We start from the raw sequence: 25,694 nt of genomic DNA on the forward strand, positions 1-25,694 counted from the left end.
TCCCTTGATACCCTCTGACCCGGGCATCCACTCTCCTCCTGTATGCATGTGCATTATACAAACACATTAGAACTCAATGTCTCACGTCACAGTTTACTGATTTCATTTTCACGGTCAACATAATGTCTCATGTGTTTTCACAATCCCTCCACCCCCCCCCCCCCCTCTCCGCTCCCTCCTGCCTCCTGATGTCACGACGGTCACAGCAGTGAGATATTTAACCATAAATGCACACGGAGATATTCATTGTGAGCCAGGTTCATTTAAAGAACTTCTTCAAACAGTCTGGCAGAAGAGAGGATCCTCTCTGTTCAGAAGAAAAACTTCCCCTTTTATGTGAAATGAAAGAAAAATCTAAAGAGAGAAATCTGTGAAGTAATGAAATTATTCTTTTCATCTCTGTGTGGATGGGAGAGAGGTATTCTTAAGATGTCATCTTTCATTTGAAAGGCAGAAAAAATGTATTTTTTCCTCAAACCATCAACCGACCACAACGTTATTTATTCATATATCTTGTATTTAGCAGTATATTTAGTCCTAGGTTTTTCACATGATCAAATTAACAATATTACAAAAATATGAATGCATAACAAAGCTACACAAAGCTTTGAAGTAATACACAAGATAAAAACAGCAAAAATGCAGATAACTGGCAACCGACAGTCCCCTTGAAATTCAGTCGAGCCTTTTAGCTCAGCCAACAAACATGAAATCATAATCTCCCCTGTTGATTAAAAGTCAAACCATTTTTTCTTTCATGAAGATTCATTAATTATTCACTGGACAAATGAAAAAATGTAAAACAAAATCTATCTTGAAACTTGAAAAGAAAGGATCCAACATTGAAAGCCGTCCTTTAAGTCGTTTCTGCATTAAGGATCATTTATGTTGCCTTTAGATCAAGCATCATTCACGCTGGTTGAAAACACAACGTCCACTGTGTGTGTGTGTGTGTGTGTGTGTGTGTGTGTGTGTGTGTGTGTGTGTGTGTGTGTGTGTGTGTGTGTGTGTGTGTGTGTGTGTGTGTGTGTGTGTGCGTGTGTGTGTGTGTGGCAGCCTGTGGGAAGAGCGGTGAGGATCGTAGGGTTCAAGTGAACCTATGATGAAAGTCAGAGCAAGTCCATGTAGGGATTTAAAAGTAATTAGTGAAAGTTTAAAATCCGACAGGTAGCCGGTCAATGCAGCGTCAAGGACGTCCAGGATGTGAGTGATGTAATTCTGTCTCGTAAAATGTCCAACAAGTCTGGCAGTGGAGTGCCTTTTAACAAGCTGAGGACGGGAGACGGCCTTTTGGCCGAGACCTGAACACGGAAAATTACAATAATCCAGACGAGACGAGATGAAAGTGTGGGTGAAAATTAAAGCTGCGTTTCGTAAGAGGCTGTTTAGTTTAATGAAGCAGTTTGTCTCCCTTTGAAGGGTCGTGAGAGTTTAAAAGGTGAAAGGTTTCCCCCGTGTTACCGTGGCAACGGCAAATAGATGAACGCCATAATTAACTTTGGGATTCTTTGTAAACGGATCAACAGCAGAAACAGTGACTCTCCAATATTGTTTTTCCTTATCAGCCACTTTTCTTTCTCATATTCTAGTGTCATGGCAAAGACCAATAAATGCTTCAATCAAATTTTAAAAAGCCACTAAACACTCAAGTTTTATGAGAATTTCACCATTTCCAACTTTCATGACTCTCTCTCTCTCTCTCTCTCTCTCTCTCTCTCTCTCTCTCTCTCTCCCTCTCTCTCTCTCTCTCTCTCTCTCTCTCTCTCTCTCTCTCTCTCTCTCTCTCTCTCTCCGTCTCTCTCCCCCCCCCCCCCCCCCCCCCCCCTTCTCTCTCTCTCTCTCAGGTGTTCTCCCAGTCGTTGTGAACATGGCGGCCGCTGCAGTCAGTCCTGGACCATCTTCCACTGCAACTGCTCGGACAGCGGCTACAGCGGAGCGACCTGCCACAGCTGTGAGTCAGACCGACGGCGCCACATGACCACGGAACATAAACACCTCTGCTCTGGTCTCATTTTTATTGCTCTAACCACACTGAGGCCATGTGGTGAATGAAAGGCCTTTGGCTGAGGAGAGGAGGAGATAAACAGGTGGAGAGTGGGAACCTTTAGATATGGATTTGACTTATGTGACTGCAGAGGAAGCACCGGTGTGTGTGTGTGTGACTGGAGGAGAAGGAGGAGGAGGAGGAGGAGGAAGAGGAAGATTTGTCAAGAGCATAGACTGTAAATAAAAACTTCACTTCACTTCACTTCACTTCCTCCCACTACCAGAGTTTTCCTCGACCAATCAGGAGTCAGTCTCAGCTGTCAATCATGACGTCTCAGCCTGTGTTTATATCATCAAATAATGAATCGTCTACTGAGACTCTTTAGATTTGGTCCATGTCACATCCACTAAGGAGTTGACCATGGTTTCAACGTTGTGTGTCCGCTGAGAGTTGTGTACTTGTTCCGGTCACACGTACATGCCCATGGTTCCATTCATAATAATATGAAGGTTCCACACACGTACCTGATCCCACATAACTAACCCTAACCCTTTATTCCAGCTGGAGGATATATTTTACCTAAAACTGACAAATACAGTCAGCGTGGTCACAGACTTTGGGCTGCACGCTGACGGGGGGGGGGCGTGCAAACCCTAGCGAACATGGGCGAACGAAAAACATTTACAGCGAACTGGCTGACACAGCAGCTATGAATTCACTTTATCATGGAGGAGGCAGGTTTATGACTCATCAGTCAGCCACCAGGGGGCAATCAAGACGCTCACATTTGGGGAAAGCTGCGATGTCGTCCATTTTTTATTAACGGTTCATGTTAGAGAGCGAGGAAGAGGAGGGGCAGATCAAGGTTTACTGAGTATTTGTATTCCCATCAGTCTTTGCTGTCCTCCCTCAGCTGGACTGATCTTTGTGTGACACTGCTGTAAAAGTAAAACCTGATGATTTCCTCTCTGGTTGTGATTCAGTTGTGACACATACACAAACTCCCATAATCCTCCACAGTGCGATCATCCCCTCGATGTGTCGATGTCGACGTGACGCGTCTCGTTCTTTTCCTCACAGCCGTGTACGAGCAGTCGTGCGAGGCGTACAAACACAACGGCAACACGTCGGGACATTTCTACATCGACGTGGACGGCAGCGGACCAATCAGACCACAGCTGGTCTACTGCAACATGACAGGTGACTCTCTCTCTCTCTCTCTCTCTCTCTCTCTCTCTCTCTCTCTCTCTCTCTCTCTCTCTCCTTCATCCTCCCATCATCACTCAACGTTCCGTACGATGAACATTTACATAATTGTAAATGATGACGCTCTGATCCACCTTATCTTCCACCCACCGTTTTTTTTTCTTCTTTCTGTTCTCCTCCACCTCAGTGGCTCCGTCTTCCCACGTCCTTCTCTGTCTCAATTCTTCATGTCACTTGAATAATCATATAAATGTGAATTATGATGACACACGTCCTCGTTCTCTTTCTGCTGATCTTCTCCTTTCATCCTGTGTGTGGTGATTTGTTTTCTCCGTTCTGCTCCTGTGGCGTCACCCGAGTGTCTGTGAGCCCCGACGTTCAGATTCAACTGGAAACTGTGTCATTTACATCGTACACACAGGATCAATATTCATAAAATGTACTAATAATTCATATCAGTCGTGTCTATTTATTCCCCAGAGGACGACACGTGGATGGTGATCCAACACAACAACACAGAGCTGACCAGAGTCCGACCCTCTCCAGACGTGAACCAGCATTTAGTTCACTTCGACTACTCGTCACGCGAGGAGCAGCTGTCGGCCGTCATCAGCCAATCACAGCACTGCGAACAGGAGCTGGCCTACCGCTGCAGGAAGTCCCGCCTCCTGAACACCCCAGGTGAGGGACGTGTTTGTCTCTTTCCCGGGCCTCATCTTCCCAGCCAGGGATTCTAACCTGCAACTTTTAAGCTCTTTTTTTCAACGTGAAATGTGTTGGTCGATGTTTGGCTTCACATCTGAGCTCGAGCTCGTTCTCTGCCAGACGAGATAAACACCAGCGAATGAGTTGTTTTATTCTTTATTGATTCATTTTGTCAGTGTCGGTTAAAAACAAGCACGGAATAAAAAAACACCCTGAAAAGCTGATGAATTTAAATCCTCCTCTGATGGAGTCAAGGTTTTTTTTTTCATTTTTTGAGTCCGTGTTTGTAATTATACACCACATTTCAAAAGCAGATCTCACTTTTTAATCTAATCTAATCTAAACCCTATTAATCTTTTAATCTCTTTATAATCTTATCTCAGAGAAACAGCCCTGCAGCATTTCATTTCTCCCCCAGTTCCTTAAAGCCCCTCGAGTGTCCTTAAACAAGAAAATACTATAAAACACGAGCTTGTTCTTAATTGACTTGTTGGATGAAGTATAAGAGTTAATGAAAGTTTGGTTCTTCTCAGTCAGAAAGAATCAAATCACTGCGCTCGGCGCCTCAAACTCTCACGAATGATTTTGCTGAATCAATTGTTCGGGTTTTGTTTAATCTTCTCTTTCTGGAACGATTGTTGAGTTAAATCAGTGTTTTCTTCCTTTAGTCATGTGCTTGTATCGAGCGTCTATCGAATCACGGGTGTTGAGGAAAAAGAGTGGAAATCATTTTGATCCGCAAGTCACATTGAATTTTCCTGGTTATCAGTGAATGTAGCGTACGCACAAGTTTCTAACTCGCGTATATGAGAGATACATGTGAGGGGGGGGGGGGGGTCACAGAATGATGGATGAAAGTGGTGAAAGTGTCAGGAAAGGTAGAACGGGTAGAGAAACAGAATTTCCATTATAAACTCTCTGCTGCGCCGTGAGAAAATAAAGAAGCGCTGAGTCAACAGAGACCTTTCCAATCACCTTTCCTCCACACACACACACACACACACACACACACACCCACACACACACACACACACACACACACACACACACACACACACACACACTATCATCGCCCCCTCCAACCAAAATAATATATTCAGCGTTCGGGGTGGGAGCCTGGATTCATCCTGGGAGGGTGAGGGGACTTTCTGCAGCACTCAGATATTGTCTTGCCGCCCCAGTTCCCCTCGGGGCCACAGCATAAAGTTTTACCACAGAGACACAACTTTTACAACTTTATGTACTGTGAGCATCCAAGTCGATTATGAGCCGATGCAAGCGGCTGTGGCTCTGTGGTCTCACGAAAGAGTGGACCATTAAAAAGATGATCTGCATCCATCATAACTTTTTGTTGCTCCGCTTTTCTTTTTTTAACAACCTCATATATTTGTTTCCCAGTTAAGCGAGCAGTTGTGTTCCCACAACCTCAAAGTAACAAAGATGCAGCAGTTACCCCGTCTTCTATTATCAGGCTAAAATCTTTGAGTTAAAAGATATTTCTCCTGCAGGAATAAGAGATTTAATAATCCAGAAATGTGGTTTAGGTCACTTTGATTGAACAGACTTTTTGACCCTCTCATGTTTCTGGTTTTTAGGCTCAACTATAATAATCAGACGCCTCGTGACAGAACACACTACATGACAATATATATATGGAGGAGCTCCTTGGAGACAAACTGAGTGTTAGAATAAGCTTCAGTCATGTCTTCTGCATTCTAGATGGTTTTAAAATCAACCGCAGACATAATGACAGATGCAAACAGTTTCTAATCTTTTACTCACGAGAACGAACACACTAGACGATCCAGTCGAGATGCAGAACCACACACGTTTAACAAACAGTTTCTGAAAGGCGTTTCCCGAAAGGGGAGCTCACAGAACTTCCGTTATCAAACATGACTTTGGATTAAAATCAAACATGGAGGTGGACGACGGCATCTTCCGCTGGTTTTGCCCTGAAAAACCTAATAAGGCCCCACATTGCCCTGGATTCCCCTCTAGTCGGCAGCCGCCATAAACATGATCAGAGGTCAAACTTGTACAGAGAAGTGAATCTTTGCTTGTGTGTGTGTTTCAGAGGGATCTCCGTTCAGCTGGTGGCTCGGCGGTCCCGGCTCCGGTCGCCACCAGGCGTACTGGGGCGGAGCTCAGCCAGGCAGCCAGCAGTGCGCCTGCGGCCTGCAGGGCGACTGCGTGGACCCCCAACACTACTGCAACTGTGACGCCGACCGCCTGGAGTGGTACGGCCCTTTAATAAAGACCGGATTACAGATTAAAAACTGATTTCCCTCCCAGCACAGTCACCGTGCTTAATAATTTACGTGGCTGTAGTCGGTGGTTGTGTTGTTAACCAGTGGGTGGAGGGTTTGTTTGATTTGAAGAACGATGCAGCGTCAGCAGAGGTGCGTCCTCTTTCCTCCTCGGTTTCCTACTTTTTGTTTGTTTGTATTTAGCTGCAGCGAATTCACAGAGAACAAATGAAACTGTAATGCAGAGGCTATTACGGTTAAACTCGGTGTGTGCTTTGTATTAAAATGCAAAAGAGCAACAGATGAATACAATAATGAGCTGCAGCAGCAACAGAGGAGAAATAAACAGAAGACGATCGCTGCTGAATGGTGAAAACAAGCAAATGTGTTTAATGACGTTTTTCTCACCTGAGAGTCGAACATTGTTGAATAAAATGCATAGAAAAGTAGTTTTTCTGTTTGAATTGAGAAAATAACGCCTCTGTAATATTATACACTACAAGAAAAACAATCCTCCTCCTTGTTCAAACACTATATATCGACTGCAAACAATCCCGGGAGCTTTTCATTTCCTATTTCTATTGTTTGTCGCTGTCTCAACTCCCTATGATTGGTCTGAAAGTCTCAACTATCCAAACCGTAAAGCAGCTCCTGACTCAGGGCTGTTCTGTCTGTGGAGCCGTAGATTAAATATGTCAAATAAATCTCCTCACGCACATAAATATGAAGGAGACAGTGAGTGGCAGAGGGAGAGAGAGAGAGAGGTGCAGCTCCTCTTTTCATATTAAGATGCATCAACTAATAAAATGAGGAGGAACATTCTTTACACATTCACCTGTGGAGGAATGTAACAGTGACAGATTCACCTAATTATAAGAATTTATGTCGGTTGTCAAACCCATAAAAAGTTGTTTATACTAAAACTGAGTTATCCCCTTCTCCTCCTGCCTCTGTCACTTCTTTTATACGTTCTCCTCTTTCATTTCATCTTTTACTATATTTCCTTGTTTAATATGTCTCCTTCTTTACTCTTGCTCCTCTGTACTTTTTCTTACCTCTCCATCCTTCACTCCCACATGTCCTCGTATTCCTTCTCCTCCCCCTCCTCCTCTTCCTCACCTTCTGCTTCTTCCTCCTCTGCCTATGCATCCTCTTCTGTCTTCTTACCGCTCCCTTCTCCTTCTCCTTCTCCTTCTCCTTTCTCACATTGTTCCCTCCTTCATCTTGTCTTCTCTTCACTTCTCTTTCATTCTCCTCCTCTCTTTCTTATCCCTCCTCTATTGTCGTTCATGATCTCTCTACCTTCTGTTCTTTCGCCTCCTTTTCCTTATTTCTCTCTTCCCACTTTCTGCTTCTTACTCTTCTTTTTCTTAATCATCATCTCATCTCCCTTTCCCACCACCTTTCTCCTCTATTCTTCCTCATTATATTTCTTCACTACTTCCTAATTCTCCTCCTCCTCCTCCTTAATCTAAACCTATTGTTGTATCTCTATTCTTTCATCTTCAACCTCTTCATCACCTCCTTCGACTATATTTCTTTTCCTCTCTGCCATCTCCTTTCCCTGTTGCTCCCACTTTCTTTACTTTTTTTCTGTCTTTTACTTTCTCTGTCTTTGTTTGCTTTTATTCTTTTCCTCCTTATAACATCCCTTGTTGTTCTCCTTCCTTCCTCCTCCTCAGGGCTGAAGACTCGGGCCTGATCACCCATAAGGAGAGCCTCCCCGTCAGGTCTCTGGTGCTGGGTGACATCCAGAGGCCGGGGTCCGAGGCGGCCTACAGGGTGGGACCGCTCCGTTGTCATGGAGACAGTAAGTCCAGCTCTGGTTGCCATGGTTACACTTAATAAAGAGGAACCTTTACGTTATGGAAAATACTGTCACCGGCTTTTCTTCCCCTGTTTTGTCAACAAAGGCTCAAACTGACAAAAAGTCGATTCACACTCAGCAGCAAGTGAATAATAACTTAGTTATTTCTGATAAATAAATTCTCTCAGGTCTGTTGATGTGGAAATGAAGGATTATGTTTTGAATTTCTTATTCCACCTGCCAATTACGTGATGAGCGGATGCTTCTGGGGAGCGTATCTCCACACCTCCACATCTCCAGGCTTATTATCGTCAGCAGAACGGTTTCTAATGCACTTTTCCTTTTTAAAATTTCACACTGTAATACTTGCCTCTCATTAAATGCGTTACAGAGTAAAATCTAATTTGCATGCTGCTTTTCCTTATTTCATTTAATTGTAATTACAGCCATTTGTTTCCACCCAAGTAGATGGATAGATAAATGTTTGTCATGATTAATCAAACAAGAGCCTGTAACAGAAATCAAACCCTCGTGTGCGCTTATTAGCTCAACACGTCGGCTCATTTGTTTCCTACGTGATTCACATTCTAAGGTCTCCACTGTGTCTTTCAGAGAACTTCTGGAACGCGGCGTTTTTCGACAAGGAGACGTCGTACCTCCACTTCCCCACCTTCCACGGCGAGCTGAGCGCGGACATCTCCTTCCTGTTCAAAACCACGGCCTCCTCGGGGGTGTTCCTGGAAAACCTGGGCATCAAAGACTTCATCCGCATCGAGCTGAGGTGTAAGTAGACGCTGGAGGGTGGAGATTTGATCTGGATTAGAGCGATGAGTCAGTGAAACCTGGAAGTGAAAGTCTTAATCTGGATCTGTGTAAAACCCGGAGGTTTCAGACTTGATCTGTATCAATCTGCCCTGCAGGGAGAAGATGGTTTATTTTGGTTTGGTTTGAACTAACTTGTCTTGACCTTCCAGTCTCTGCTTTGAGTGTCACATAAAGTTTAACTGCACAGATCTGCACCTGACACCGAGACATTACACCCAAGTGTAATATCTCAGTCAAAAAACATACAGGGGGGGGGGGGGGTTGTTTTTCATATCCACGGCCATTTCAGCTCTTTCATTCATTATGGAAACTAAACAGCTTCTCTCTGTCACGATGATTAATACAACGATGATGATGCTTCTCTCAGCAAGTTTTTTATTATGTCCAGTTCCACCAGCTCCTCACTGACACCATGTCTGACTGTAACCTGACAGAACGAAGAGAAGGAAACTTCTATCAACATTATGAGCCATAAACTCTTAGCCCACCCCCCCTCCCTCTCCCTGCTGTGTGTGTCATTTACAATAAGACATCAGTAACCCAGAGGGTATTATTCTACTTTATTGGCACCGCAGCATTGTGTCTGCGTAGGTGTTTGCGTTTAGTTTTACATGCACATCCCTCTGTGCTGTGGTGTCATTTAAAAGATGGAATAAATATCCCCCAGGCTGCTCCTCGACTGTGTTCATGGTTCGGACTTTGATGCAGTGAACAATGAGCTGCGCATTTAGAAGCAGACGTGTGTAGAAAGTCGTGAATCTGCTGGTGAAATCTGTTGTTTTTCTGAAGCTCAATGAGTCTGTTTCATCAAATTCCATTTGCTATTTTTGTGCTTCACTGTGCATTTGCTTATAGATGGGATTTGAAGGGACAGACACACACAGAATCTAACTCGGGGACACTGCAGCAGCAACAGCCTCCGTCCTCGGGGAAATCACTGTCAGCGCGGTTGTTCCAGCTTTGAATACTGCTGCTCTGCTGGCAGCCGCCTCAGATCGCTCTTGTAACGCCGCAGCCGGTCCCGAGAACAATTTCCCAACGAAGTTAGTGTCGGAAGCCTTGAGGTTGGTTTCATCTCGCTCTCTGCTCCCAGAGAAACGCATCGTCTGCTTCCAGAAACAGGAAAAAGAGAGGATTTGTTTCAGAGACACTCAAACTCTCCGAGATCCTCTCTCCGTTTGAAAAGAACATGAGAGGGAGTGTATGAGCGCAGCAGAACCGCTTTGAAAGGAGAGAGAGAGATTCTGAAAGTGTTGGTACGACTGTTCAGCTCCTCCACGTCCCACCAGGCCTCGGCGATATGATGATCCATACTGTGTGGAGTGCACCATCGTGAGCAGTTATGTTGATCACTGGGCCTAATTGCTCACCGTACCCTATCTTGGTTTGTATTATTAACCTAAAGCGCTCCCAGCTGCTTCCATAAACACTTCCTTAATTGATTTTCTTCAAATATTCATTGTTGAAACTTAGTATTACGACTATGTAAGATTTTAGTTCCATCCTGTCCACCCTCAGTTTTCTGTCTTCAACTGTATCCGGCCATAATCAACAAATACAGCAGATTTTCAGATTTTTGATCTTTCTGTGCTTTTGATGGGGGGGGGGAACAAAGTCACTGGCACCAAGCCGTGAATTTAGGACGTAAAACTGCGAGTTACTGAGATGTTGATGGTCTAATATGTCTCATATCTGCTTACACTCCAGTCTGAGTCTCTGCATGACTTCACAGAACCAAACATTTCTTCTTGTTTCAGTTAAAACTCCATCTTGTCCTCGTTCTTCATCCCTCTCTGACTCCTCCATCTTGTCTCGTCAGCCTCCACCCAGGTGGTTTTCTCCTTCGATGTCGGCAACGGGCCGCTGGACGTCCACGTGCAGTCCAACGTGTCGCTGAACGACAGCAGGTGGCACCGGGTCCGGGCCGAGCGGAACATCAAGGAGGCGACGCTGCGGCTGGACGAGCTCCCCGCCGCCACGCAGGAGGCTCCGGCTGACGGACACTTCCACCTGCAGCTCAACAGCCAGCTGTTCATCGGTGAGGAGGAGACACAGGAGGCCTCGTTAGCAGCAGAGCTCTGCAGAGCATCTCACACACACACACACACACACACACACACACTTCTTCAGCAGACACAGATACAGCAGCTTGGTTCCAGAACTTTCCCCTCTCATTTCGTAACATCTAGTTTCTCCTCCCACTTCAGTTCACAGTATCACAGTATCTCCACTGATCTGTTCAGAGCTGTCGGTTCTTCCTCGGCCGTCGAGCGGTTCATCTGCGCAGGAGCTCATTTAGAAATCTGTGTCTCCCTCCGAGCCACAGAGTTATTCATGTTTCTGTTTGACCTCCCAGACAGAAACCAGAGAAAAGACTGGAAATACTCGTGATCTGATGAATTTGTTATTAGCTGTTGAGAATTACTTCACATGTGATCTGCGTGGCTGTGGATGCAGAAACACATAATAAAAGATAAGACAAAAAGATTATACATACAAGAGTTCAGTATGTTTTAATCTGGTTATTATTAGAATATTGAAACACTTCCCTTATAACAGTGATGAACTTGACACAGATAAACTACACTAGAGAGCTGAGGAGCAGCTGCTACGTGACGTGATCCTCAGTGATTCTGTTTCTGATTAAATCCTCAGAAGAAAAGGGCTCAAAATATTATTTATTTTTCCTCTAAATCTCCTTTTGGCTGAATCCTCTCGTCTCCTCAGCGGTATTGGATATAAAAGCCGCTGAGTCTGCTCGTCGAGCCTTCAGCATAAACTCCCGGTCGTCTGATCCAAGTCCCTCGACGCTGGGAGGTCTGACCTCTTCTTACAATCCCGCTCGGAAGAAGAGAAATATTCTCAAGCTGCTGAAGGCTCGACGCGGCTGGATGTGAAAGTGCTGAGTGGATGATTTGTGATTGCATTGGATGAATAAACATGCAGCAGGGAGCAGTGGTTTTATATATATATAGTGTCTACAGATGATCTGTAGATGAACCTGTAAGTGATTCATTAGCAGTCACACATATCAACAGTGACGTCATCAGAGCTGCTCCTTCGTCTACACGTGATTCTCCGTCTCTAACCTCAGAGTCTGTGTGTGAATCTGCAGCGAGGAACAAGTAATGAAACTCCATCAGTTATGATCAGGTTTTATGGTCCTGTAAATAGTTTGTGTGTCACTTCATATCAGTAAACACAGTGCGCAGGGAAAACAACACAACAGTGATGAGATTGGACGAAGGCGGCGGGCAGGGAAGCCGAGGGGAATATTGATTGGATGAATGTGTTTATCCCATAATCCGCTGTAAGTAGCCAGCAGGTCGTGACCATCAGCCTTATATTTACCTCTGAATAATAAGCACAGTGTACTAATGGATTTATACTGTGTATTATGTATATGGACTGGTTCTGTGACTTCGGCAGCACTGAGCTTCACAGGTTCGATCCCCAGGATGCATCCCTCACTTCTCTGTGTCTGCGAGTGAGACGCTGAGCCCTGGATGAATCCACCGGGCGTCAGCTGAACCTGCCACGAACACGGGGATAATTAAGAAGCGCCGACGACCCTGGTTTTGCTTGAATAAACCAATTTGTAATTTAATTGCAAATAAGGGCTCCAATGAATATTTAAATGAACCTGCGCTGGGGAAAAAACAGGAACCTGTAGTTGCAGGAAGTAATCACTAAAAGTAGGAAGCAACAATAAGAGAGCTAGTTACATAAAATTAAGTTTATTCCAGAATGTTTTTTGATTTGTTTGTTCTATTAAGTGGTTTGAATTGGGGCTCAGCCAGTCTGGAAGTCTCCAAAGATGCTGATGATCACTTTCATTCATCCCTAACTGGGAGAAAAATAATCTTTCAAACTCCTTTTCCCCCCAGTTTCTAATTCAATTTCTCTTTTACCTGCATCCTCTCGTTTTTTTTAACTCTTTCCTATTGTTTGCTCTGAGTTTTTCATTTTTACCTTGTAAAGCACCTTGTAACCGTGTTTTTAAAGGTGCTACATGAATAAAGTTTCTTATTATTATTATAAATCTGCGGTTTTAAAACCAAGACGAGACTCACGGCCGCTGTCGTTCCAGAACCACAGAAAAAGTAATTGCACCGTTTTTCACAGGCTTCGTATTTTCACTTGTAAAACAGTGCTTAAGCAAATGTTTTCATTTCGTTGTTTGGGCCGTTTCGTGTTGTTGTTGCAGGATTATTCACGTATCATTAATTCATGAGCAGACAACGCTTCCTGTAGATCTGCTGTATGTGAAACTAAATATTGATTTATTTGGATTAACGGCTCTCGGCTTGTTTAAATTCATAAACCCTCCCTCAACACATGCATTGTGTTTATTAGTCTTGATTTGTAAGGACTTCTGCTCCGTTAGAATCATAGGATGCTGTGTTGGTCTGTGTTAAAGTCAGACTCCGTAAATCTACAGCGTCTTTGTGTGCGAGTGATAATCCTGCCTTGCTTTACAAGGAACTGAACCCCATTGTTTAGATTAATTAGCCTTGCCTTACAGATTTATAATCCACAGCATTGTTCATTCTCCGATTCCTGTTGTTGTTTGTAGTGGAGATGCTGAGAAAACTCCACACGCTGCAGTTTTTCCGTGCGATGAAGCAGAAACGACTTCTTTTGTGAAGGTTTATCACCTTTTGTTTTGCCTTGTTTTGTTTGGATGTTTAATCCTTTGTGTGTTTGTGCTGCGTCACCGTCGGCTCGGACACTTTATTCTTCTGTCTCTGGGACTAAAGCACTTGCTTGTACAAGGATTTTCAAGATTGTCTCTTGTTTGCTTCACGTGTCCCCGGATGTGCAGCAGTGATGATGTCGGATGGTTTCTGTGATATAAAGAATCCTGATCAGTCAATTCTGCAGCTTGAGCCTCTAATCTAATGTTTGCTGTGCCACAGTTACATATTTTAAAAATAATAATTTGATTTCACCGTCATAATTCTTCATATTTAAATGTTTTATTTATTCACAAAGAAACAAAACAGTTCAGCAACTGAAGCTGAACATTAAATATGTTCTTTAATAAGCTGTGATGTTTTTCTTTAAGATGATATTTATTTAAACTTGGTGCATTAGGCCATAAAGTCTATATACTAATAATATAATAATAATAACTAAATAATAATGATAGTAATATTTGTAGTGTTTATGTAGTATAGTGTTTTTGAAGGACATTTTGAGATGTGTTTGGAACTTTTTGTGGACTGTGGACTGTGGACTGAGGTCAAAGGTCAAGGTCGCTGTGACCACACAAACACCTCGAGATGAATCCTTTCAAATATGGCACAAAGGTTTATTCAGACTCCCGGATTAGATTTTGGTTGTCAAAGGTCACGTCGGCCTCATGAAACATGTTTTTGGCCTCTTCTCTACTTCACTTTCAGGGAATCTCTTCGACAATTCTCGTTTCTGAATAAATCAGCTGGTGCACGAGAGGTAATGAGAGCGTTTGGATGCTTTTCGATGCCGTATTTGTTATTCATGAGGTTTATTTACACTATGCAGAGTGAGGGTGTAACTACTGGGTTTGACTCGCTGTGATTACGATGCTGATTTACATAAAAGGCATTTACATAAAAAGTGCAAGCTGTGCTATAACGAGAAAAGGTCATTTGATCAGAGCGCAGGTGAGATTCTATCTTAATGCTGAACGATGATGATCAGGAGACTTATAGGATGAAGATGACTCTTTATTGTCAGAGGAAATGTTGAAGACGAGTTATATCTCCACTGTTGCTTAGTTGTTTCAATAGTTAATGAGTCAAATCCGACCGGAGAGAAGAGGCCTGAACGGAGCTCAGTGATTTATTGGTGTGAAAAGCTGCTGCTGTACAATAGGCAGCTGTCAGCCAAACGCTGCTCTGAGCACAATGAGCTTCAGTCTGTGATCACTGCGGAAATAAGAGGGTGTCATGTTGAATCCCAGCGAACAAACGGTGACCATTATACCACGCCGAGCGCAGCGTGAGCCGACACATCGAAGCGTGCAGCGCATCCTGTTAGACAAGCAGAACGACAGCTGATGAAAGTTGTGCCCCCGAAACTGTTTTTCACCTTCTCTGTGAAAAAAGCTTGTTGTCAGCGCAGCTGTTTTTTTCCTCGTTTGATTTCGAGAGAGGAGAGTTGACAGTTTAAAGCTGGTGGAGAAGCAGAGGGGACGTGGATCTGCTGCACATGACAAGAGGAGGAGGAAACCAGAGAGACGTATCAGGACACAAAGAGAGAAGGAGTGTGTCGTGGTTCCCAGAGGATGTCTCTGGATCCCTGTGGAGATCCCCCTGACTTTACCTCCGGTGCCACCGTCTTAGTTTTGTGTGAAATGTCCTCTTATGAATCGCTGTGGAGTTTGGTAAGAAATGTTCATGGTCCCGTGAGGATGAATGTCTGGGGACTTTTCCCGTTGCCCCAACTTCTACTGAAATATCTCAACAGCTTCTCAATGACCTGGAACAAAATCTGGTTCAGACGTCCATGAGGCCCAGAGTAACTGTTTGTTCATGAGCTGAACGTGAACCCTTTTTAAAACACATTTTAAATCTAAATGTATAAAAATGATGTCGCTGACTTAGACTTGCAGCTTGTGTTCATAGTTGTGTCGTGTCTCCGATGTGGTCAGGAGGAACAGCGTCCAGGCAGAAGGGCTTCCGGGGCTGTATCCGCTCCCTGCAGCTGAACGGCGTCACCCTGGACCTGGAGGAGAGGGCGAGGATCACACCCGGGGTTCGACCCGGCTGCCCGGGCCACTGCAGCAGCTACGGCTCGCTCTGCCAGAACCAGGGCCGCTGCGTGGAGAGAGCCACCGGCTTCCACTGCGACTGTGGCCTGTCGGCGTTCACCGGAGTCTTCTGCCACTCAGGTACACAAACACTAAAGATCTCCTGGAGGGGAAACCTGAGAAACAGCAGCTTCAACGATTTATATTATTTCAGAAATTCAACTGCATTTATCGCTCACACAAACTTTGTCTGTTTAACGTGTTAGATTCTATTTTAGTTATTTGTTTCGACGTAGCTCTGTAATTATACATCATTACATCGATGATGAACTTAATAACTTGACTGGGTTCAGTCTCTGTCACTACTTTATCTACTTGTCCTAAATGTCATGCTGGTTTCACAGTGAGTCACAGAGACTTTCTCTCACCGGGTTCAATGTTTTAGAAAGTCAGTTTCCTGTTGGACAGTTAGAGACAGAACGCAGCAGCTCTCAGGTCTAGTTTCTGGGGTTACACCTTTTTTGTTTTCTTGCTAATGAATCAATCCGTTGACAAGAGCTGTGACAAAAAAGTTTAAAGATGCTACAACTTCCCTTAGAAATTAATTGAAATAAAGAATCTCATCTCTGGTCTTAAATGGTCGTCTTCCTTTACACTAGATGGACAAAAGTGACAAGTTGTGATGAGGCCCCTCGAGATCTTTGTCCCTTAAACGAATACAGATGTTGTGACTTTCACATCTGTTGATCTGCAATAATCCTCCACATCCTTCCTGCAGAGGTGTCGGCCACCTTCGAGTCCACCACGTCCGTCAGCTACACCTTCAAGGAGCCGTACGAGCTGCTGAGGAACAGCAGCGCCCTGCCGTCCTCCATCTACTCCGACATGACGCTGAGAGGAGAGAACGTCTCGCTGAGCTTCAGGACCAATCAGAGTCCGGCTCTGCTGCTCTACGTGTCCTCGTACTACAGAGAGTACCTGGCCCTGCTCATCAACAAGCACGGTGAGGAGGAGGCTCTTAGTTTGAAGGACTTGTTTGTGTGGTTGATGTTCAGACCTGAGGGGGAGTGGATTGATTCTTGCCTTATTCCTGCTCATCCCTCCTCCTCCTCCTTTTCTCCTCCTGCTTCACAATTTTCCTCTCATCCTTTCGTCCTTGTGTTCGGTCGCTCCCTCCTTTTCATCTTCAGGTTTCAAACCTCAAATTACGAGTCTCTCCGTCTTTACTTTTTCGCCACACCTCTTTTTCCTCCCCCAACGTTTTCCAATTACTTTCCTCTCCTCACATCTTCCTCCCCCTTTTCCTTCCTCCTCCTCATCCTTCGCTCCGCAGCTTTCCCAGATCCATCAGGATCTGTCCGATCTTTCTTCTTCTCTGGATTCAACCCGTCAGCCTCTACTGGCTTTTAATCTGTCCAGCTGGGTGGACTGGCTGGGAAAGGACAGAAAGTGTTCAGTGGTTTTATCAGTGGGAGCTGATGGGTGATGCTGAGGGAGGGAAGGTTCTCTGCAGCTTTTAATGGGCGACAGGTCAGTGTGCTGCAGAATAAAACAGCAGAAAACGCGCTGATGTGTTTTATAAACTTTGGACTCGGATGGTGATGTTGTGAGTGAGTTTGGCTTTTAAGAGAAGGAGGCACTTTGAATTTAAAAATCACATTTTCTGCCTCCAGGAGTCTAATAAAACAGGCACTTTGCTGCTAGATTAGCTGTAAATGGATTTCTTTGCTGTTAATGACTCACAGCTGATGGACAGCAGTGCATTAAGGTTTCCTGTTGACGCTGGAGTTGTCAGGTAAATGGTGTTAAACTGAAGTGTCCAATTTATCTTGTTTTTTTTACCTTCAACTGCACTTTTACCTGTTCAGCCTCCAAAACCAAATTTTTACCCATCACCTCGTTCAGGAACAGACGTGTTGCCAGAGCGGCAGCAGGAGTCGGCAGGTCGCTCGCACTCTTTGTACCACTGTAGAAAAATAGAGTTGTAATCACCAGCTTTCATATTTCATATCAGTCCACTCTGACACTGTGAGGGTCGCACGGGGCTGGAAAGATACCAGCTGGTGTTGGGATGGAAGGCGGAGAACTTTCTAGACAGCTGACCTGCATCGGTTGCTTGCAAATGCAGCTCTGAATGTAATGTTTTCATATTGGTGAGGTCTGACACGTACTGTGTGTGTGTGTGTGTGTGTGTGTGTGTGTGTGTGTGTGTGTGTGTGTGTGTGTGTGTGTGTGTGTGTGTGTGTGCGTGTGCAGATGAGCTGGAGGTGAGGTACAAGCTGGACAGCAGCAGAGAAGCAGACATTTTGAGGAGCAGAGTGAAGAGTTTGGCCAACGGACAATTACACACAGTTACTGTCAGGAGACTGAGCGACTCTGTGTCCGTGCAGGTAACAACACACACACACACACACACACACACACACACACACACACACACACACACACACACACACACACACACACACACACACACACACACACACACACACACACACACACGCACGCCCCCATGTTTTATAGATAAGTCACTTTTCTCAAGGGTAAAGTCAAGGACACACATAGAGATGCACACACAGCCACTTCCATCTATTGACTGTGGTACAGTATTGTGATATTAAAGCTCTGTCAGCACTTTACTCTCAGCTCCTCCTGCAGCAGCAGCTGGACAAACTACACATTCATGCATCTCCACATGAAACATGAAGCCTCCTAATCAGACCTGGATCTACTGAAACTCTTATCTTGTTAACAACAGCCTCAGGTGATGCATGAGGTGAACGTCACCCAACCAGGCCCCAGCAGCCTGAATGTCCATATACTTATCAACGTGGTGAGATAAATAACAAGGTGCCCTCGTCCTGGTTCACTGTGCCGAGCTGAAATATGAGCTGCAGCTCATCTTATCCTTCTTCTCTTCGTTTGAATCCTTTTTATCTTCAGCAGAATATTGTGAAGACATGAGGTGAACGTTTACTCTGGACAAAGATATCTCACCAAACATTTATAAGAGATTTACATGAAACTGGATTTGTTTCCGGTCCCCAAAGAGTCAGCAAAGTTTAAGAGATTTTTTAACTTCGGGCTTTGGTATTGGAAAACTAATTTTGGTGGAACTCAAGGCAGGAAATGATTCTCTTCTTTTCAGATTAACCAGAACGCCAGAGAGGAATTCAACCTGACGTCTGACGGAGACTTCAATGCCATCAAGTCTCTGGTGTTGGGCAGAGTACAAGGTCAGTGACGAGGCTGAACGGTGACAGGACATTATCCTCATTATCCTTATCTGCCTTTTTGTAGTGACTGTAATTCATCGTGAGTGAAAACCACAAACAAATAATACAAAATAGAGATTAAATCAGATTTTTTGAGAAATGCTTATTTCCTCCCTCCCCAGTGTGGATGTTGTGTTTCTGATGTCGCTGCTTTCAGGTTCAGAACAAAACGAGACGGACTTGATGCATAATTGATGAGTTGTTGTGAACATCGTGTTTTGCACCTTTTTCGCTTTCTATCATAACCAAGAGATTGAAAAAAAAGAAAATATGTTTGGCAGCTTTGAAAAGCCTCAGGTCGAGTATGAATATGTTTAGCATCAGTTAGAGTTAAACCGGGAGGATGTTCCTGGAGTAGAGAGAAGAGCGTTACAGCACATCGTCATGGAGCTGCTGTTTCTGAGTCCTGGACAGGGACCTGTATCACAGTCGGACAGGGACAGTAATTGTCTCTGTCATGACTTATTCATGTTCCCTCCGAGCGGATCCATCGGAGACGGACTGAGGTATAAGCTGTTAATAACACGAGGGGCTGCGAGGCGGCCGCGGCAGCTTTCTGATAAGAGAGAGAGTCACAGCATCAGTTTAACAGGAAACCAACTGTCTGTGAAACACGAGTCAGTGAAGCAGCTGTCACCAGACGAGTCTCCTGCTTCCTCCTGCTGCACAGAAATGAAGCTACGGCATAAATATCACTGACATCTTGCTGAGCGGTGGATTGAGGTCCCGCTGGAATAAAACACTGATAAGAAATACCCATGTCCCATCCACTAACATGGAGGGTTTCTGATCTATACTGCAGCCAGCCACCAGGGGGCGATCAATGTAATTGTCCATCTTGTCATGTGTCGTTCTAAATTACGTTTTTCAAACATTTATTTATTCATTTCAGTTTTTCGTTAGAGTTCAATTCGGTTCCACGAATTAATTTAAATCTGTATCTATTAGTTTTCTTCTGTCTACGAAGATAGTGCGGAAAAATGTTAATTACTTCAATTTAATTTAATTCATTTGCATAAAAGTTGTTTTAGAACATAATTGTTATTGTCAGCTTAATTAAAAAATCTTGGTTATTGGTTATTAGTTCATAACAAATCTTATTGTTAGACAATATCTTAGTCATGGCTGCACACAACTCATTTTATGGCGTAATTAATACTAATTATCTCGATACCTTTTGTCTGTTATTGGATGTAAAGTCTCAGTGAGTGAGGCCCAGTGTTTTTGAACCCCGTCATGTCGGCGTGCGGCCGCTCGTCTCCTCCGTCAAACCAGAAGCGACAGAGTCGGATCAGGTTCAGAACAAGAAGCAGCAGGAAAGTGGATTTTCTGTCGTTTCCTGACAAACCGATCATCCATCAGCCGGACTAATGGAACAGGGAGAGGGCTGATGGAGTGAGGAGGGTAGGAGCTGAGAGTACAGGCTGCCGTCATGTTTCCTGCTGCTCGTCAAGCAGGAACACGTCCTGGTGAAAGTCACAGTCCCCCCCCCCCCCCCCCCTGGTCGTCTGAACAAACAGGGATGTGGCCGGTTACCCTCGGCTCTCACAGCTGCTGTTTACTCTGCTGTGGAGGAGCGGAGGTGAACGATGGAGGGGTTCAAGTCAACGAAATGAACAGATAGAGAGCGAGGCTGCACATCTGTCTGCTGGAGTGATGGACTGACGGTGTGTCTACTGTAATGAGGGTGTGTGTGCGTGTGTGTGTGTGTGTCTGTGTGTGTGTGAGATCATCAGAATCAATGTGCTGCCTCTATTGTCGTCCTCTGCAGGATAATGTGCAGCGGAGTCAATGAACCTGTCAGTGTTTGACATGATTTGGACAAATCGTCCCACCGGTTGAGCGCAGCCTCTAAATAAATGTTTAAGCTACAGGGCCGATAAATCAAGCTTCATTTTTATGCCTCCAGGAACAGCCAGAGACTGGAGGCACATGTTGGGTTTGTCCCGTGTGTACGAACAGCTTCAGGGGATTTCTTCACATTTCCTACAAATATTCTATTCGTCATTTGCCTCCTTTAGTTTTCACCACATAAATAAAGTTGTTTACAGGTGAGATACTCAAACTGTTTAACTGTGGCAGATGTAACACGAGAGAAGGTCTGGAATTTAGATGAAATGGTTGTGATGCTGTACAAAACTGTATTTTATTGATTTATTTTGCTCCTCCTCCTCCTCCTCAGACTCTGAGCTGGATCCGGACGGGTCCAGGTTGGCGTCTCTGGGTTTCTCCGGCTGTCTCTCAGTGCTCAGCTTCAACTCCATCAGTCCTCTGAAAGCCGCTCTGCTCCACCCGGACACCAGCCCCGTCTCCATCAGCGGACCTCTACTCCGGTCCAGCTGCGGCTCCCCGGCTTCGGCCAATCCCTACGCAGCAGAGAACAAACACCACCTGTCAGGTAAGAGGAAACCGGGACGACGTCGTTGATTAACTTTTAGAGGAGAGGAGAGTTTTGGGTTCTTGATTTTGTGAAACATTTACATCGTTCTGATCTACTAACGTGGAGGAGGCGGGATGTAAGCCCTACCAGGAACCAGGAAGGGAAACCAAACATATTGAAATATTCAGAATAAGAACATGAGCCATATGTCATATCTTGTTCTCTCCTCTCTCTCTGTGTGTGTGTGGGCTCATTACGTATGTCCACCTTGTAGAGGACGTGCCCGACAACGTGCTGGATGAGATAATTAATTTCCAGCATCGAGGGTTTGAATTTCCTGTCACATTTCGTCCCTGTAGACCTGTTTTCATCCAGCTTCGTGTCTCTGTTGCTGCTGTTGTCCCTGAACTCTCTGAATGACGATTCTGTGTCTGAGCATTTCTCTCTCCTGCTGTTTGTTCTCTCCTCTCATTGATTCGTCTTCTCCGAGCCCTTTATTTACTCTGTTTTATCTTGTCTCCATTTCGCAATTTTAATCTTCTATGTCCCCCTTCTTTTCTTCTCTTCTGCCTTTTCTCCTGTCTCTGCTGTAGACCAGTCTGGTTCAGTGGGTTCAGGTCAACCTCTGGTCAATGCCATCAGGACCGACTCGGCTCTGATCGGAGGTACTGAGCAGTTTCACCGTCTTCTTGTGTCTGTTAGTGACAGATTTGTTCCATTAATGAGAGATAACCTGTGAAAAGCAGCAGAGGTCAGATTGATTCAGAGTTATAGATTGAATGGCTCCTTCAGTGTAAAGGTGAAGATGGAAGGACGTCTTTTAAAAACTCTCCATTGAATCTCTGTGACTTTGTGTCTCAGACTCACAAAGCTGAGCTAATTAAACCTCTCGCTGATGGAGAAACTTTTCCTTATCAAAAGAAAGTAATATAGTGCGAAATTAAATTTCTGCCATATTCTGGAATTCCAATTAGATTAAACCGTTTTTTAAATTTTTTTATAACGAAAAGTGCAGCACAGAGTCCAAACGTGTGAAATCCTGTTCGCTGTGTTGAATGAGATTACGAGGAGACGTCCGGACCTCAGGGCCAAGGAGCTGACGGGGGACGGGGTGGGGGGACGGGGGGGGGGGGGACGGACACACATCACAAAGCTCTGTGACCAAAGTCCTCTGTGGTAGATTCACTTTGCAGAGTCAGTGTGTCAGTCAGGAAAAACCACAGGGCTCAGGATTCTGCAGAGCGAGCAGACGTCTAAATGTCACATGTGCTGATTCGTGTGTGTGATGGATGTTTGTTGAGTTCGTCTTGGCTGAATAACAAGAACGTGTCTCAGATCGAGAGTGTTCCCAGAGTAACTGTGCTCTGCCTCTTGCAGGTGTGATAGCGGTGGTGATCTTCGTGGTCGTGGCCGTCCTGGCGATAACGGGCAGATTCCTCTACCGCAGGAAAGAGACGTATCGGAATCAGGAGGTGAAGGGAGTCAAGCGGGAGGACAGCCCCGATTTTCCCTTCAACAGCCAGACGGACTCCCAGAACGTCTGCAGTGAAAACCGAAAGGAGTATTTCATTTAGCCGGAGACGACCCCGGTGAACTGGAGGTGCAGACGCCTCAGAACCTCCCACTGAACTCGGAGCCACTGGGAGACTTCACTGGGAGACTTCACTGGGAGACGCAAAAACACGTGCAGCAAAAAAACAGAACAATTCAAACAGTTCCCTGTATATTGTGTACATACGGATCCAAACAGGCGACACTGCCGGACTTCTGAGGAGTTTGATTTCCTGGTTTCGGAGACTGTAAATATTTAAAACAAAATGTAAATGTCGGCATCGTGTCCACAACAAATCTTTAGCTAACATCAGTGTCGTGTTGGAACGTTTTAAAGGAGACATGTCAATGTTCATATTCTGGTTTATCATTTAAATTAAACATTCTCCTCATTTTCTGAAAACACTGTCCTCAGACTGTCCCATCGCTGCTGCTCCTCTTTTCAGCCTCTGTCGAAAAACACACATGGTTTTAGCTCCTGTCTCTTTTTACAACATTCAAACACAACTTTATTTCATTTGGCTGATGCACTTTTCTACGAGGACGATGAACGGATGTTTATTTAATTGGAAGTGGAAACGTTTGACCGTTAATTGGAAAGAATTCTTCAGTCCGAGCTGCTGTTTGCTGGTTTGCTCTGTGCAATTACTCTGTAGACGCTTCGAATATTTCTTCGTGTGCTCGTACACTTTTTTGCAATTTCCATTTTGCAAGTATTGTCCCTGCAGCCGTCGTACGTCCATGATATATCGAGATCTTCTGAATTACACATTTCCCTCACAAGCGATTTTTTTTCCAGCAACATTTTTGCTACCACTGAATTGTGGTGTTAACAAATGGCGTCTTCAAAGTCGACACAGTCTTACTCATTGTGCGTTTGTGCCGTTTGACGAGCGGCACGCTGCCGTCTGCTGCTGGTTGAGAGACTTGGAGACTTTTATACAGCAGGGATTGATTTTTCCACTTCATTTCCATTTCTACCTCTTTTCTCCTTCCTCTCGCTGCCGCTCTTTCTCCTCTCTCTGGTGAATTCTCTCCGTCGGAACATGAAAGCACAAGAAAAGCAAGGGACAAAAATACATCTATGAGCATTTAACTTTTTCAGTTTCCTGTTGTGTGGAGGCTTTTTTAAAAAACGGGCTGTTCACTCGACTGTGATTCCTCCCTCTCCTCCCTGCTGCCGGCCGCCTGCTGGAAGCCTCCTCTCCCAGCTCTCTGCACAGCAAAGCTTTTAACACTGACGGCAGCACGGGCTCTGTAACACTGGGCCTGTCTGTCACCTCGTTCACTGCACAGACGTGTGTTTCAAACGCTAATCTGCTTCTGCTCTGACAGGTGGACTGAGACTCGATGGAGAAGCAGCGAGCTGATCAGAACGAGGCGCTGAGATAATCCAGGAGGCGTCAGGCAGACGTGTAATGAAAAACACGTCGTGATATTAGCACTGGAAAGGAAGCAAACGCCTGCGTGTGTGAATTCAGCTCGCGTGTAAAGAGGAGCTGCTGATGGAGGGAAGCTGAGAAGCAGAAAGAGGATCGACAGCAGCTGTTAAACAAATGTACACCATCGTCTCTCTGCCAGACCCCGAAGCACTGATGGGATTTTAATGAGAAAAGTTGCTAAAAACTTTAAAGTGCATTATTCATCCATTTGTTGTTGTTGTTTTTTTTGTTCATCTCACAAACAGTTGTTTGACTTTGCCACATCCGGAGACTTGATTCTCTGAAGCGTCGTCCGTCCTGCAGCAGGCGGAGCTGCGGAGAGGAACTCCACTTTCAGACTGAGCTCAGCTGCTAAGAACACAGATAAATATAAAACTGCTGAGAATGTGGCTGCATCCACACGACTACGTTTCTGTTTGAAGATGAATTAACTCTGCTACAGATCTTTCTGGCGTCCACACTGCTCCGCACTTTAAGAGCCGCTAAAACAGAGAAGTTTGGAAACGCTGCTTTTAGTTTGAACACGTTTGAGTCTGGATGGACGGACAGACACTGAGAGGTTTGGAAACGATGACGTAGACGCTCACGACCACAGTTTAAAATAGACCCCAACAAATCCATAATAATAATAATTCCTGCTATTTGAGTTTTTTCTTTTTTCTGCTCAGCTTCTAAATATTTTCTTAAATGTGCTTTCGACTGAGGCTCCAGACAAGTTAGAGACGTCAGATATTTAACACGTTGTTTTATTTTGGATTTACTGACAGGAGGAAAAACCTGGATCAACATCAGCCTTGTTCCTACGGGAGTGAGAATATGACTGTGTCGTCGTTTCTCTCTGACGATGCACTGGTTTAGAGTTGAAGTGTGTAACCGTTGTGTTGGTGCAGTGACGTGTGTGTGAGTGAGCTGCCATATAGAAAATATACAGATTTGATTCATACGCTGGTTGTTTGACTATCAACGAAATGCTGTAAGACAATAAATGATCTTTTTTTTGTACTTAAAGACCCTGTTTTTCCGCGTCAGAGTTTTTTTGTTTCCACTTCACAGACGAATCCCCAGTTCAGTTTGTGAATCTGTTTCCGTGTCAGAACTCTGATCCGTCTCTAAACAAAAACCAAAGAACATGAGCGTGTGTGGAAGGAGGAGAAATGAAAAAAGCTCTGAGCTCTTTAGCTTCTTTGTTTACGGTAAATGAAGCTGACACATGAAGGAGACTTCCCCCCCCCCCCCTCGACTACCAGAACAATTTACATACATTTACATCTTTTATATTTGCTCTTTCAAACCGCGGCGTGGGCGGATACACATCCTTCACCGCTGACACCTCTGCTGTTAACAGCCCGCACACCACACGGGAGGGGAATGTGACGAGCGGTGAATCATCCAGGAGCCGACGCTGTTTGCAGTGATTCTCTGCAAAGTGCCACTTGGTCCCTTCTGCCTTTTCAAACGCCCCGAGGTCACGAGAGGATTCGAACGGCGTCGGATCGGTGATCCCTGTGCGATTCAGTTAAATCTCTGTTAC

General features: G+C 44.7%; 1 protein-coding gene and 1 long non-coding RNA gene across 3 annotated transcripts in view; one reads left to right on the forward strand and one right to left on the reverse strand.

Moving 5' to 3' along the window:
* Positions 1 to 23,260, forward strand: part of LOC117777884 (contactin-associated protein-like 4) — a 73,617-nt gene extending 50,357 nt beyond the window's left edge. The window contains exons 11-24 of one of the 2 annotated variants that reach the window (XM_034612952.1): positions 1,845 to 1,951; positions 3,068 to 3,187; positions 3,674 to 3,874; positions 5,976 to 6,138; positions 7,830 to 7,957; positions 8,567 to 8,737; positions 10,599 to 10,817; positions 15,417 to 15,656; positions 16,294 to 16,518; positions 17,772 to 17,905; positions 18,664 to 18,751; positions 20,973 to 21,188; positions 21,764 to 21,882; positions 21,945 to 22,139. In XM_034612952.1, coding sequence (XP_034468843.1) covers positions 1,845 to 1,951; positions 3,068 to 3,187; positions 3,674 to 3,874; positions 5,976 to 6,138; positions 7,830 to 7,957; positions 8,567 to 8,737; positions 10,599 to 10,817; positions 15,417 to 15,656; positions 16,294 to 16,518; positions 17,772 to 17,905; positions 18,664 to 18,751; positions 20,973 to 21,188; positions 21,764 to 21,882; positions 21,945 to 22,103 — 2,290 coding nt within the window. In that variant the 3' untranslated portion in view covers positions 22,104 to 22,139. Of the gene's footprint in view, positions 1 to 1,844; positions 1,952 to 3,067; positions 3,188 to 3,673; positions 3,875 to 5,975; positions 6,139 to 7,829; positions 7,958 to 8,566; positions 8,738 to 10,598; positions 10,818 to 15,416; positions 15,657 to 16,293; positions 16,519 to 17,771; positions 17,906 to 18,663; positions 18,752 to 20,972; positions 21,189 to 21,763; positions 21,883 to 21,944; positions 22,140 to 22,547 lie in introns of those variants that run through there. The other variant, XM_034612953.1, reaches the window with a different exon arrangement.
* LOC117777901 lies at positions 258 to 25,447 on the reverse strand. The gene is made up of 3 exons (XR_004616695.1): positions 24,968 to 25,447; positions 16,102 to 16,108; positions 258 to 271 (listed from the first exon to the last, which is right to left on the reverse strand). It is a non-coding gene; the product is annotated as an uncharacterized LOC117777901 (long non-coding RNA).
* Positions 25,448 to 25,694: the final 247 nt, after the last annotated feature.

Source organism: Hippoglossus hippoglossus, chromosome 17 (genome assembly GCF_009819705.1).
Source record: "Hippoglossus hippoglossus isolate fHipHip1 chromosome 17, fHipHip1.pri, whole genome shotgun sequence".
Lineage (NCBI taxonomy): Eukaryota > Metazoa > Chordata > Actinopteri > Pleuronectiformes > Pleuronectidae > Hippoglossus > Hippoglossus hippoglossus.